Source organism: Crotalus tigris, unplaced genomic scaffold (genome assembly GCF_016545835.1).
Source record: "Crotalus tigris isolate CLP2741 ecotype Arizona unplaced genomic scaffold, ASM1654583v1 scf7180000024342.5246164, whole genome shotgun sequence".
Lineage (NCBI taxonomy): Eukaryota > Metazoa > Chordata > Lepidosauria > Squamata > Viperidae > Crotalus > Crotalus tigris.
In genome coordinates, this window is record NW_024100512.1 from 722201 (window position 1) to 735918 (window position 13718).

Genomic DNA, 13718 nt, shown 5'->3' on the forward strand with positions numbered 1-13718 from the left:
CTTTCTTTCTTTCTTTCTTTCTTTCTTTCTTTCTTTCTTTCTTTCTCTTGTTCTAGCAATAGAAATTCCACATAACTAACCCAGCATCACTATAGAGAGGAACACTGCCAGAGTGAATAGCTAAATCTATAGCTATAATTAGAAGTTGTAATGGAACAACATCATTCTTCTATTATATGGACTAGAGATACATTCAGCTTATAAAACAAAAAGTATTCTAATGAATATATTTTTTCTTTAAACATTTTCCATAAATACAGAAAGAAAAAAAACTTTAAGCCATATAGATTTTAAAGAGTTTTAAATAAGAAAATCACAATGGAAAAGTGTATAAATAATCTAGAAGTATACTTTGATATACTGTATGCTGTCAAAAACATGGTTTCAGGATTTTTTTAGAACAATCAAAACATTTGATGTGATCAGTAATTATTTAAGATGTCTATAATCTATTTATATATTTTTATATTGACAAAAATGATCTAATTCTTTTTGACATTTGGTTAGAATATTTTTTAAACTTTACTGAATATATGTGAATAATAGCTGTGAGGAAGTATATTAAAATCACTGGTTCCACATGTAATAAAGAGTAAAAAGAGACAGAGGTCTGGATTAGATATTTTTCTTGTTTTTCTTAGATAGAAAAATGTTTGATTGAAAGGCTCTTATTCCATTCCATCCAAATCACCACTTGCTACAAATGTAAGCCAAAGAAACACCATGAAACAACATGTTCATTATTTATACTTATATTAGGAAGATGTATTGGATAATCGCTTTGAGTTATTTGTAAAAATAGTAAAGGCAGGATATAAATAAATAAACACATAAATAAATAAATTTAAAGGTGGGACAAGAAGAATGAGCACTTTTCATTTAGGTTGCTAATTAATATTTTATTGTCCAACAAAAATTCTAAATATTCCAAAACACTGTAATTTCTTTTTCTATGGCACTATGGGTTATGGCCAGGAATCTGGGAATTACATCTATTGCAATTCGGCAGGCTGAGGAAAGTTGCTTTCATGATCCACACATATCCGTGCTCTGTATAAGCTATTTAGTTTTGATTTAGACTTCATCAACTCACTGCTGTGTTGCCACATAATATGGTGCTTGTCTAGTTTTTGCCTGAAATCGGGGCCTTGAGACAGTTAAGATCATTTCTAGAGCCAAGGCATGATGGCACTGATCTTGATCTTCAAGACACACATGTGAGAAAGTATAGAAATAGCAGAGAATTATTTCAGGCAGCCTCAACTTTGCTTATTAGCCAGTTTGTATGTAATCCTTTGGCTCTTCTAAAGGAAGGCAGAACCAGTGAGTCTAGAATAACACTGGGTTAAGGATTAGAATGGAGTGGAATGGAGCTGGAAGGGACCTTGGAGGTCTTCTAGTCCAGCCCCCTACTCAAGCAGGAGAATCTATACCACTTCAGACAAGTGGCTGTCTAGATTAATTGACATGCATAAGCATTACAAGGCTGGGTCTTTTTAGCCTGAAGAAATTGAGCCACTCCTTGCATTGATTCCATTCTTAAGTCCTGTTTTTACTGCCAAAAGGAAAAGGATCATGTGACTCCACATATACTTGAAGCCAAAAGTACCCCTCCGTTCCATATGTGGTGATAAAGGGTCTTGTATATGCTTTTTTTTCTTTATTATTTAAAAAAAGCATGTCGAACACTTCATTTATTTTTAATGAGTTCTAAAAAAGGCAGAATAATTATAAGGAAAGCATAGTTCAAGAAGTGTGATACCTCTAAGGTCATCATTCTTTCCACTTGGAGAAGGAGGGAGCCCTTTAAATTCATAACCCATTAACTCCAACTTCCTTATTAAGGAATCAGGCTTGTCAAGACACCATGTCTCATAATTGAAAAAGTCATGAAATATATCTGAACATAACTGGCAAAAGAAGGCCTCCAGCCAATTTGTCAGCTTGCAGTCTTCTCAGGGAAATTTGAACATTACAGACTTCAAAATATATTTAAAAAATAATAAAAAGATTGATGCAGCTTATTAAAGCTATAAAGCTATTTTTTTATGTATTTAGGGCTTGAATTCGGAAGGAGACAGATTGTAGGGGAGCAGCGCAGACTCTTATTAGCGCATTGTATTAATTCAACTGAAGTTGTCCCAGAGGGACAAGGGGGATAGGGTATCATTTGTCAAAACAGATAGAAACCATCTGATTGGTTGTTGAAGAGAGCACGGTAGTTGGAACCCCAAGGTTAGAATGGATCATGCTGAAATGATTGCATTTGAAAGGAGAGTAAATTTGCAACCTTAATTCTATTAAGCCATGATAATTTAGGCTGAAATCCTACACACACACACACACACACAGAGGCTAAATTCTAAGAAGACATTTTAAGAATTTTTTCCTTATCATTATTGGTGTTTAGATTGTACAAATACAGGGGAATCCAGAGGTGGGTGGTGAAAACTGACAAAATGATGACAGTTGGACGATGACATCATGACAGATGTGATGTCACTGGGGCTTCTGTGCATGGAGATTCTATGCCTACATGGGGATCCATTCCTCTCTTATATAAAAATCTATTGACAGCATCCAGTTAAATCCTTTCAGCTATGACTTCTTTTAACCATGCACAGGATCAGCCGTAAGTTTTAATTCAAAAGATTCATTATCAAAGAAATATTATTGTTGACTCTAGCAGTTCAGGTTTTGTTCTTTGCATTTGTGATTTTTTAGAAAGCCAGGTAGGTTTAGATACTTCATAAGTCATATAGTATAAAGATTATTCATTTTCTTTCTCTTTTAAAAGGCTCTTTGAAATCTTTAATACAATATGTGAAACAGGCATTCTCAAAGCAACTCATAAATGGACAATATTTCTAGTTAAGAAACTCTACCAGCTCTCCACTTACTCTTTGAAATCCAGAATTTTATTTTTGATGTTATTGTGATTTTGAGATGAAAGCCATTCCCAAGGAACATTAGTTCTTCATGCTAGGTATCACCTTGTCTACTGCTCTTAAGACTCTAGAAGACTGATTTTAAAAAGTGGGGATTTAATTCCTCCTTTATTTATTAAGGATTTTTAAAACAACAAGAAGAAGAAGAATAAAAAGATCTCTAGTAGCAGAGTCAATGGGAAAAAGGAATTTTGGATCTCCTCCTTCATAACTGAATAAAACATTTGAATCAGGATTGGAACATCTCTTTGAAACCACGTTCCTGTCTGCACTCCTCTCCTGAATTGTTTACTCTTTTAAATTAATTCTTGTACGGTAATAATTTAGATCGGTGTTTCTCAATATCACAACTTTAAAATGTATTGACTTCAACTCCCAGAAATCCCCATAAACCAAAGTTTAGACTCCTAAGTGCCATTAAGTGATACCTGACTTGACACCCAATAGGCTTAAACCACACCCAGTTCCATGTTGGTTCTTTTTTTCCTCTTCCAAAAAAAGGAAGCAGAAGTTAGTGTTCAACTTCTACAACCATTCCATTTATACATTGCAATTGTTAATCATACTGAAAAATAAGCTATGTGCTGCCATTATACTTTCATACTTATGGAGGAATGCCCTTCCTTGCTGTTTAATTTTTTTCAAGAAAAAAGTAAATCTTGATGCCTAAAATAAGAAAAGTGCAACTTGGGTTAGGTTTATCAACAGGTAACTATTTAGCACTTAGTTAACAGTTAATAGGTGCTATTTGATTCCCTAAAGCTGAAATGGGTTCATGTTTAGTCAAATATATTAAATTTAAGACAATATAATGATCTTCCTTTCCTTAGAAAGACAGGTTCTACTAAAGCAGGGGTCTTCAAACTTGGCAATTTTAAGACTTGTGGACTTCAACTCCCAGAATTCCTTAGCCAGCTCTGCTGCCTGAGGAATTCTGGGAGTTGAAGTCCATAAGTCTTAAAGTTGCCAAGTTTGAAGATCCCTGTACTAAAGCTGGGCACCATATAAATACCATGCACAGAATAACCCAAGGCACACATTCTGGTGAGAAGGAAGTTCCCTGAGGATGAGATCCAGCACAAATCCAAAAGCTCAGAAGACTAAACCTCTGGTCCTGGTGACCGACTCAGAATGGATCTGCAACAGGTTCTACTCATTATTTGGAAATGAAAAATAGGAATTTGTGGAATATAAGGAATCCCAACATTGCTTTATGGACAATACATTTTGATTAGAGTTGTTTTATTTTTTTGAAGCAGAAAATTTAATAACTTTCATTGTTATTTTGTCAAAATATGAAGTAAATGCAATCCAGTAATTGGGAAATAAGATTATGATTCTAGTACCTTTGGCAATATAAGCCATTCCATAAGTGTTGCAAGTTGACAATGGAAGTTGAAGAATTAATCTAATTAAGGCTTGTGAGCCTGAAATTCAAATAAATGCTACAGAGCAACTTAGTTCTCATGCTTCATGTTATATTTTTGGTACATCAAACACAATGTTTTTTCTAAATTGTGTCTTTCTCTATGTGTATAAATGAACAGATGCAGATAGAGCTCAAAAGCATGGCATGGATGAATTTATCTCTTCCAATCCCTGTAATTTTGACCACGCTGCCCTTTTTGAGATGCTTCAGCGCCTCACTTTGGACCACAGACTTAATGATTCCTATTCTTGTCTGGCAAGTATATTCTTTGGTCTATGCGATATAAATCCTGAGCACTAATGTCTGATCTCTGATAGTGTGTGCAACTGTCAGTGGAAACGGCTGTCAGTTTAAATAAGTGCCTGCTTCCTTCAGGTTTGAATTTGGTCCTGAGAGATCTCATATTTCAAAAATACCCTCTATTAAAGTGGCAACTATTTTTGTGCAGTGCAAAATATCTGGCAGAATCAACAGATCTTGGCCACGATAAATATGTTTATTAGAAAGACTGTTCTAACTGGAGAGATCCTTCAGATCGAGTCTTCCTGTACATGAACTTAAAGATTGAAAAGGATAAATATGGTTTGCAGTTATGATACATTCAATCTTTATTTGATTTTTAGACCTTAAATCAGCCCATTTAGCTTGCAACAAAAACCCATAAACTCAAAAACAAATAAACTCAGAATTTCTTATTGGTATTGGTAGACATGATAGATTAGATGATAGATAGATAGATAGATAGATAGATAGATAGATAGATAGATAGATAGATAGATAGATAGATTTCAGTGATAATAGAAGATAATAGATCATTATGTTGGCCATTCAACATTATGCAATGTTATCTATCAACATTATTTGGAATCCCTAAATATATTGGCAAATTACTTAATATTTGGTGTACCAGTATTAAAATGTTTGTTGTTTATAAACAAATTATTATAATCTTAATTATTTTAGTAAAGGGAATTGTAATTTTAAACCCTGTACTTTTGTGGTGAAAGTTAAATTTTCAAAAACAATATTTTTTAATTTTTGTCATTGTAAAAGCTACAAAACAGTTTTATTTCAACAGCTGAAGAGATGAACTAAAGTGAATGATGATTTCTTTCACAACTTGATTTAGATGGATGCTTAGATTTAGTTCTATGATCTGTTGGTTTGGTTTGGACTATATGCTCTGGTTCCTCACATGTTAGCATTAAAAATATCTAAATAGGATTGCCTCTCATTTCTCAAGTCTGAAATAGTGGATACTGGTGTGACTGGGGGAGGAGCACTGGTGTCAGCAGTGAGATTTTGGAGAAAAGGATCCCAACTGCAGCAGGGTAGACTTAACACATTCTGGAGAAAGTGCAGTAATGCATATAAGAGCTATTGTTGGGAGTTCTTTTATTCCAAGTTTAAAAAATTACTTAACCTGTAAAATAAATGAGATTTTAAATCATAAGCACTCATGGAGCAAGAGGTTACCTACATTTTGCCATAAGTTGCTATTGCAACTTTTATATTTCCTCTGTTCAACAAATGTTCAAATGTTGCCCATTCATAGGATGAAAGATATTGATGTTTATGTTTAGAAGCTGTCAGCAAGAACAGAAAACAAAAATACAGTAGAAATATAATTAAATAACAAAAGAAGATAACACTAAATACATTCTCCCTTAAAATCTGCCTTAACCACTAGACCAAACTTTTCATAAGCCTGCTACTTACAACCACAAGTTGCAACAGTCATAAAGCAGATTATCTTGTGACGGCCTGGATTTTGTAACTTTTTTTTGCAGTGAAGGCATTCGTTAAGTGAATGCTGTGGTCATTAAGCAAATGCCCCAGTTGTTAAGCCAACCCATTGTTCACCATGGAGTTTTTGTTTGCCAGAAACCAGAAGTAAATGCTAGGTTTTGTTTTGAAATGTTGTAAATCATGGTCACATGACTGCAAGATGTTGCAGGCCAGTTGCTAAGCATCCAAAATGCAGCCAGGTGACCATGTGGGGGTCAGCCTTCAGAACTGGGTTGTAACATTGTAACTGGGGGTCCATATTTACTTTGAATGGTCATTAAGTGACTTGTCGTAGGTCAAGGAGTACAGTACCTGTCAATAAGAGTCCTAGAACAATATCAAAGCCTCAGAAATCACATAAGGTCTATGTCTATAATAATGTCTTTCAATCTTGGCCTACTTCAATTATCTGGACTTCAACTAGGGAATCTAGCCGGGGAGGGGGGTGAGGAATTCTGGGAATTGAAGTCCACATATCTGAAAGTGGCTAAGGTTGAGAAATACCGTTCTGTAAGTTTCCCACACTAACTTTAGAATTGCAGTTTGGGGATTGATGATGGAAAGACAAAATAAAAGTGAAACCACTGTTGGAGTTTAGAAAATTCCATGAGAAGTTGTTACATTCATATAAATCCCCACGCAAATCCTTTTTTCATTAATAGAGGAAACACATAGCTCCTCTTAACTGAATTAGTTGAGTAGAAGTTAAACAGTGACATTCACAGAAATATGTATCGTGTTGCGAGTAATTCTAGCTAGTAATTTACAGCAAAAATGGAAACAGCTAAGATGTCTAGCAGTCATCAATTAGGATATAAACTTCCTGTTTTTGGGTGTCTCTAGGGAGATGCACTAATTTTTCATCACCATCAATAAAAGTGCATATCCATCATTATAGATAGTTGTGCCAGTTAGAAATAATAGATCTGGCCATATACCTTAATAGCATCCCATTTCTCTGCTTTGGCCATGTAATGCAACCAATGATGGTCTAGACCAGGGGTAGGCAACCTTGGCTCTTTTATGACTTGTGGACTTCAATTCATGGCTGGCTCAGGAATTCTGGGAATTGGTCCACGAGTCATAAAAGAGCCAAGGTTGCCTACCCCTGGTCTAGAAAAAAACAATTTTGCTTCACAAGATTGACAGAGATTGAAGTGAAGATGGCAGATAAAATAGAAGATAGTTTCAAAGAGATTACCTTATTCTCATTGGAAGAGCTACAGAAGTGTAGCTGGAATTAGATTGAGATGATGAAAATTTGTTGTAGCAGCCCTCAAGTGCCAAGCCCAATTCAGTGGGCCTAACTAATTAGCATTTAATGTGAGAAAATTGCCTGTGATCAATATTTAGACATTTCATGGATTGGCACCTATCAGGACTATGTTATATCAATTCCCATAGATTTAATTTCATTGGTTGGTTTGTTCACACAATAAAACAAACAAACTGATCATAACACAAAAAACACAAAACATAATAATCCTTTAAACTTTCAAAACCTTTTGTAAAATTTTATAACAGGCAGAACAATGGTAATAGGTTTATTGAGAGAGGGGGGGCATAAATGCATGCTCTTTAGAACCAGTTATTTTTTAAAGATTTTTCTAAAGATCAGAAATGATGGTGCCATCTGAATTTCTAGTGGGAGACTGATCAATGGGATGGTAACCAAGAAGTTCTTGCTTTTCCCTGGATTTAATTTGAGGGGGGAACCTTCAGCATTTGGCAGCCATTTTTTTCTATCAGTCTCCTGGCATGGAATATCTGAATTGATTCCCACATCTCAGGGGGTCTCAAGTCCCAGTCAATTTTCCCTCATTCATCAAGCTGGTATCCAGCAACACAATCTTCATCCCAGGTCTCTGATTCTGGAGCAATCTGCTTCACATTGCATTCTCCTTTTGTTCCTTTTAACTCTAATCCTGTTCACTCAAAATGACCAGATTGCCATTTCCTGCTAGAGATCACAGCTGCTCACATATAAGGGAATTTCTGCAAATCAGTTTTTAGTGCAGAATTTATATAGGGAACAGCTGAAGGGTTAGGGGTGGCTTTAAAATCCTGAATTTAGAATATAGAAGATGACTTTGTCAATTTATTTCAAAAAGGAAAGAATTGTGTGGGATTTTAAAGATGAACACATTTTAACTTCCCTCCATATAAATTGCAAACTGTGCCTTGGTTCATTTTGTTGTGGTTCATGTTGTTGACAACTCTTATTATCATAAGTCATTCATTGAAGACTGATAGACCTCCCAAAAGTAGCATCGTTTCTCCTTCTCAAGCCCATGATGTACAGTCTGACTTGATTTCCCACAGTCTGACAGAAGCGGAATTCTCTATGAAAACAAAGAAATTGACTCATTACAGATAACATAAAGGCAACAGTTTTTGGCAAGGAAAAGCATTTGGGAGGGGAAGCAGAGGTGTTGTTGGCACCATTGACTGAAACTTCCTGCCACAGTTTTTATAGCCACAGGGTTCTTTGAGTTGCTCTCTGCAAACAATGATTTAGAAAAGGCCTATGCTGTCCAACATTGGCTTTGCTCCCTTTCTGTGTAAGTATTATTTGTACCTTTACGCTTTACAGACTTGCCATGCAAGACTGGTGTATTCAATTTTGCTGCTCTGGAAGATGCAGAGATCAGGTGGCTCTCTTTAATAATTAAATCAAATAAAAATAATAAGATTTTATGAAAATTTACCCTGAAATAGTCTGAATTTAACTGTATTATAGACTGGAAGAATGCAGGTTTTGTTGTAATATCATGATTTCTGCACCTTCTAGAGTCTCCATTTAAATGAAGAAAGTCATCAATACTCAAACGGAAATGCTAGAAAATTGGACCATGGAGTCTGTTTTAATTTACTCATTCAGAAGTATATGTGATTTTTTTTAATTTAATTGGGAAGCAGGATGTCGAAAACTAAATTGTCACTTTACATGATTTTTGTTGTTAATTTCTGTATTTAAACACTACTCTAAATAAAAACTGAGAAACAGAAGAACTCAAACAATATTTCAATGTTTAGGGATGTCATGAAGATGAAATTTGCTATGATTTCTTTTTAAAATGACTTCATGCTTGCATCAAATGAGAGGGGTTTTTTTAATTGAACATGAATTGTTGACTAGCATAAAGTTCATTTGCTCGAGATGCTGTGTTCCAAGTTGGCTTTTGGCAATGCAGTTAACAATCTGTGAACCCCATAAATTGCTGTGGCTGTAATTCAGTTATGTTTACCCCATCCCTGGGATTGTCAAGGCCCCTAACCCCCTGGAGATAATCTGCAAGCATAAGCACAGAATGGAAAATGATGCCATGTCAATGTAATGTCATGTCAATGTCCTTTTTGGTTTCTAATAGGTTCCTGTGTATTTCGGGGGGGGGGTGATTTGTAAATAGCAAGTAGGTAGATAGGATCACCTACTGTTCATTTTCTTCACAATCACTTCTCTCTTTCTCTCACGTCATTCTCAAGGATTGAAACTAGTAGCTCACAAAGGGCTTTGGAAAACAGACCTGGGTCCTTGTGAAATTAGGCAGGTTGATGTGTGCAGCTCTTAAGTTGCAAATTAACCACTCCTTTCCTAAATTATTTTAATCTTAAAATAGAGTCCATTAGCCCTGGCTTCTGGTATGAAAGCAGGGCCAGATTATTGGACTCTGGGGTTTTGGTGGCAGGTTACCTACAGAATTGTCTTTATCTCAATAAATCAGCCCATCCCAACTGGTCAGGTAGGGAAGGTATGTTGTGGATTCCATCAGCTAAAGAATTCTAACTGGCCAAGTCCAGGAAGAAAGTCTTCTTTGCTGTTGTCCCTGCCCTGTGGAACATTCTCCCCCTAGATATGAGGGCCCCGCCACTTTCCTGGCCTTTCAGAAATGTATAATAATATGGGTCTTTAGTCTTGCTTGGGACTCATAGAGGTCCACACAGCCATGAGGCTGGTTGGCACCCTGAACACTCTTTCCCCCACTTTTTAAGTAACTTTAACACCGATTCTTAATTCATCCTTACCTTTTAAAAATTTATGTAGATGTTTTGTGTCTTCATATTTTATTGTACAAATATTTTATATGTACATTGTCCGGAGTTCCTCTGGGACGAAGATGGGTGATTGTAAAATTTGATTAAATAAAAATAAGTAAATAAAGCAGTCCCTTCCTGTGGGTGTATAACTGCCTCTAGGCTACTTTGCATGATAAATATGCAGTTCAGTCTCATATGGCATCTTGTGATGAGACCAACTTGTCAGAGTCTCTGATGAGAGATGAAAATGTCCCAGATATAAATTTGAGTAAGAGAGCAGGGTTATAAAATGTGAATAAGGGGTAGACTGAAAATTATTCAATGCAGGCCACCAACTCCCCCCCCCCCAAAAAAAGCTTGCAGTGAGGAGCAAGAAGAAAACAAAAACTAAGAACGGCATTGATTAACAAATACAGAACACAACAAAAAATCAACTTGAGGCACTTTGATCAACCAATGGGCTTGCTATTATTCCTTCCTCTTTTTTTTCTTTTGATGTGATTTTCACAGCTGGCTGCTTAACTCACATAATTTAGTTTGAATTCTGACAAAAGTTTCAGTTTTCCATGGATCTATTTCACAGTATAGCCATAACTAGATCAAATGTATATTCAGCTGCCTAATTGTCCCTATGCTTTAGAAAAAAGCAAAGCAAAAAAACCATCTTCAAACGTGATTTTGAAGTACGGTACTCTTTAAGGGGGGAATTCCCCCTTAGATTAACTAGGAGGCACTGGTGGAAATTGGAATTGGTGAGAAATGTTGCTGTACTACCATTTGCTCAAGAATAGTCACACAAATACAGTTGGCTGCAATTTTAGCAATATTTTTGTCTTTGTGCACCTTCAGTTGTAGCTTTTCCCTACCATAGTTTTCTGGAATACTCAATTCTTTTTTTTTTTCTGGAAATCACTTGCAGAGAGGGAAGGGGTATTTTTTTTATTTTACCCCCCCCCCTCCTTCTTCCTTGCCAAAATATTGTGAGAAAAACAAAACCAACTGAATTTTTCTTAAGTAAGGAAAATGTTTTTGTTTGAGCCTTCACCCAAATGCAAAATTCCAGGAGTTCTTTTGAGATGACATAAAGAAAGAAAAAAAAAGGTTGTTTTTGACAAGCCATAGCCTGACTTATCCTCCGTCAGCATCTTCATTTCTTTCACACATGCGCTTTCTGGCAATTGGTGTAATAAAAGGAACTATGTCTGTTTTCCATGCCTTTGATTCTGCCCCTCATTATTTTAATCCCTTTTCAATCTGTTCTGGAGTTGGCCCAACAACGATAAGCAAATCCTTCGATGGAGTTCTTAATTGATATTTCTTCGACTCTCCTCAACAGTAGCATTTTGGCATCCAGAAAGGATTTGGTGTCATCTGAGTGGTAGAAAATATATTTTAATCTTTTCACAGCGGCTTCATTTCAAAGACGTAGCATTTGGGGTGCCAGATGGGGTGGCAAAGAAGTTGCCTAAAGGGGCAGGGCACTGATCTAATCGCCGCAGGAACTTTTCAATTAAAAGAAGAAAGAGTTTGCAGTTTTGAAGCATTAGAAAGATATGTCTTGTCAATGGCTCAGTGTCGCTATCAATACTGATTATTTTTCAATCTGCTCCTGGAATTCTTTTGAATTCTATCTACAGAGTTTCACGTTAGGTGAGAAAGAATCTACCTGATAAGCTGTTATGGCAGTCTCTTCTAATTAGGCTTCCCATTTTACAAAATGATAGTCTGGTGCTGTGACATACCAGGATAGATCCATAAGGATACGCTATCATTAATTTGTTCCTGTGTAACCTTGAAACTTCACTATTCTAATACTTCGTAATATGTGCAACTGCCCTTGTGGATTGTTCAGCTAAAACAATAAACAGGACGGGCTGCTGAGGTTATAATGACTCTCTGTTTATAATATTCCAAAGTAGAAAACAACTTCCAGGCATCCTTCAGCTATACTCTATAGTCTTCACATTGGCATATAAAACGCTGAAACAGCTTGAGCCATTAAAGTTAAGAGATATATTTGCATTAGTTTTCGACCAACTTTTTCTATGAAATTTTGTCTCCCAATTGTTAACCTAATCCCCATTCTTGATGTATTCCAGAACCCATTCATATATGAATATCTGCCATTCTCACACTCCACACTCCAGATAGATATTATTTAAGATATTTACCTTCCACTTTTGTAGTGACTATCATGCAACCATATATGTGCACTTTTGTTTGCAGACTTCCATACAGAACAAGATATCAAAATACATGAAGAACAGTGTTAGGGGCAGAGGCGCTATCCCATTTCCCACAAAAGCACCTTTATCTGTAGGGAACAAATATGTGCTGTGACTATTGCCGCTTACTAGAGAATTTATTTCTGTAACAAGAAAAAGATTCTTATATCTCTTCTTTCATAGCTAAGCAATATGCTGGATTATTTTGATCTGTTGATTTGAGTGCTCTGTTCTAATTGAGTATTTGTACATTAACAGCACAGTTTCATACATAGGTATGTGATTGTTGATTAATAATCTATTTGAGTCCTTTTTTAAAATCGCCCCTGCAATATCCATCTCAGTATTTATTTCACATAGATAATTCATGTTTCGTTGTTTAAAACTTCTGGAATTGTTTGGGTGAGATGATATTTTACTTTTTACTTAGGTTCTTCCAGTAGATTGGTCAAGATTGCCTTTGAAATGTAGATATTCCACTTACAAGTCACTGACTCACCACTTCAATTGTCCACAAAAACAGATAGCCATAGTCTGAAGGGGCAGGAGAAGCAAATAGCACAACTAGCACAAATTCCATATCTCAGTTGGGTATGGTGGTGCACCTATAAAAAATTAAGTCCTTTACATGATGATATCAAGAAAAGGACAAGGCTGATTTTTCAAACCAAAATCTAGTTGTACAAAGTTGGATGGCTTCTAAACATTCCTGTTTTAATTTATGTATTCAACATAAATATTTCATTTCCTAATTTCATTTTCGTAAATTGTAGTCTGGTGTCTTTTTTAAAAAAAAATTTTTTTTTTACATTTGACACAAACTTTCTCTATTTACCTACAGGGCTGGTTTAGTCCTGGCCAAGTCTTTGTCCTAGATGAATACTGTGCACGTAATGGAGTCAGAGGCTGCCACAGGCATCTTTGCTACCTTGGTGATTTGCTTGAAAGAGCAGAAAATGGAGCAATGATTGACCCCACCTTACTACACTACAGTTTTGCCTTTTGTGCTTCACATGTTCATGGTAACAGGTAAGGTGGACCAGGTGTGTCTCAGCCATTTTGGTAACGTTGCTTTTTGAAATGCTGGTTTCTTTGGATAATGCATAACTATACTCATAATTTATGTTCTTTACTATATGGAAAATAGCAATTAGTTCTTGTCTTAAAAAAAAAGTAACCAAGCAAAACTGAAGTCCATTTGGATTCAGACCTTTTAATGCTTGCATCACTTTGAAAAGGCCATAAATTAAAGAATTCTGCCAAAGAAGAAACAGTTGAATAAATTCGTCT

General features: G+C 35.8%; 1 protein-coding gene across 34 annotated transcripts in view; it reads left to right on the forward strand.

The window, feature by feature from the left end:
• CADPS (calcium dependent secretion activator) overlaps nucleotides 1–13718 on the forward strand; it is a 448877-nt gene that overhangs the window by 262306 nt on the left and 172853 nt on the right. For all 34 annotated transcript variants that reach the window (XM_039326616.1, XM_039326619.1, XM_039326630.1 and 31 more), the window contains 2 exons: nucleotides 4496–4632; nucleotides 13270–13457. In XM_039326616.1, the coding sequence (XP_039182550.1) occupies nucleotides 4496–4632; nucleotides 13270–13457 (325 nt within the window). The remainder of the gene's footprint in view (nucleotides 1–4495; nucleotides 4633–13269; nucleotides 13458–13718) is intronic.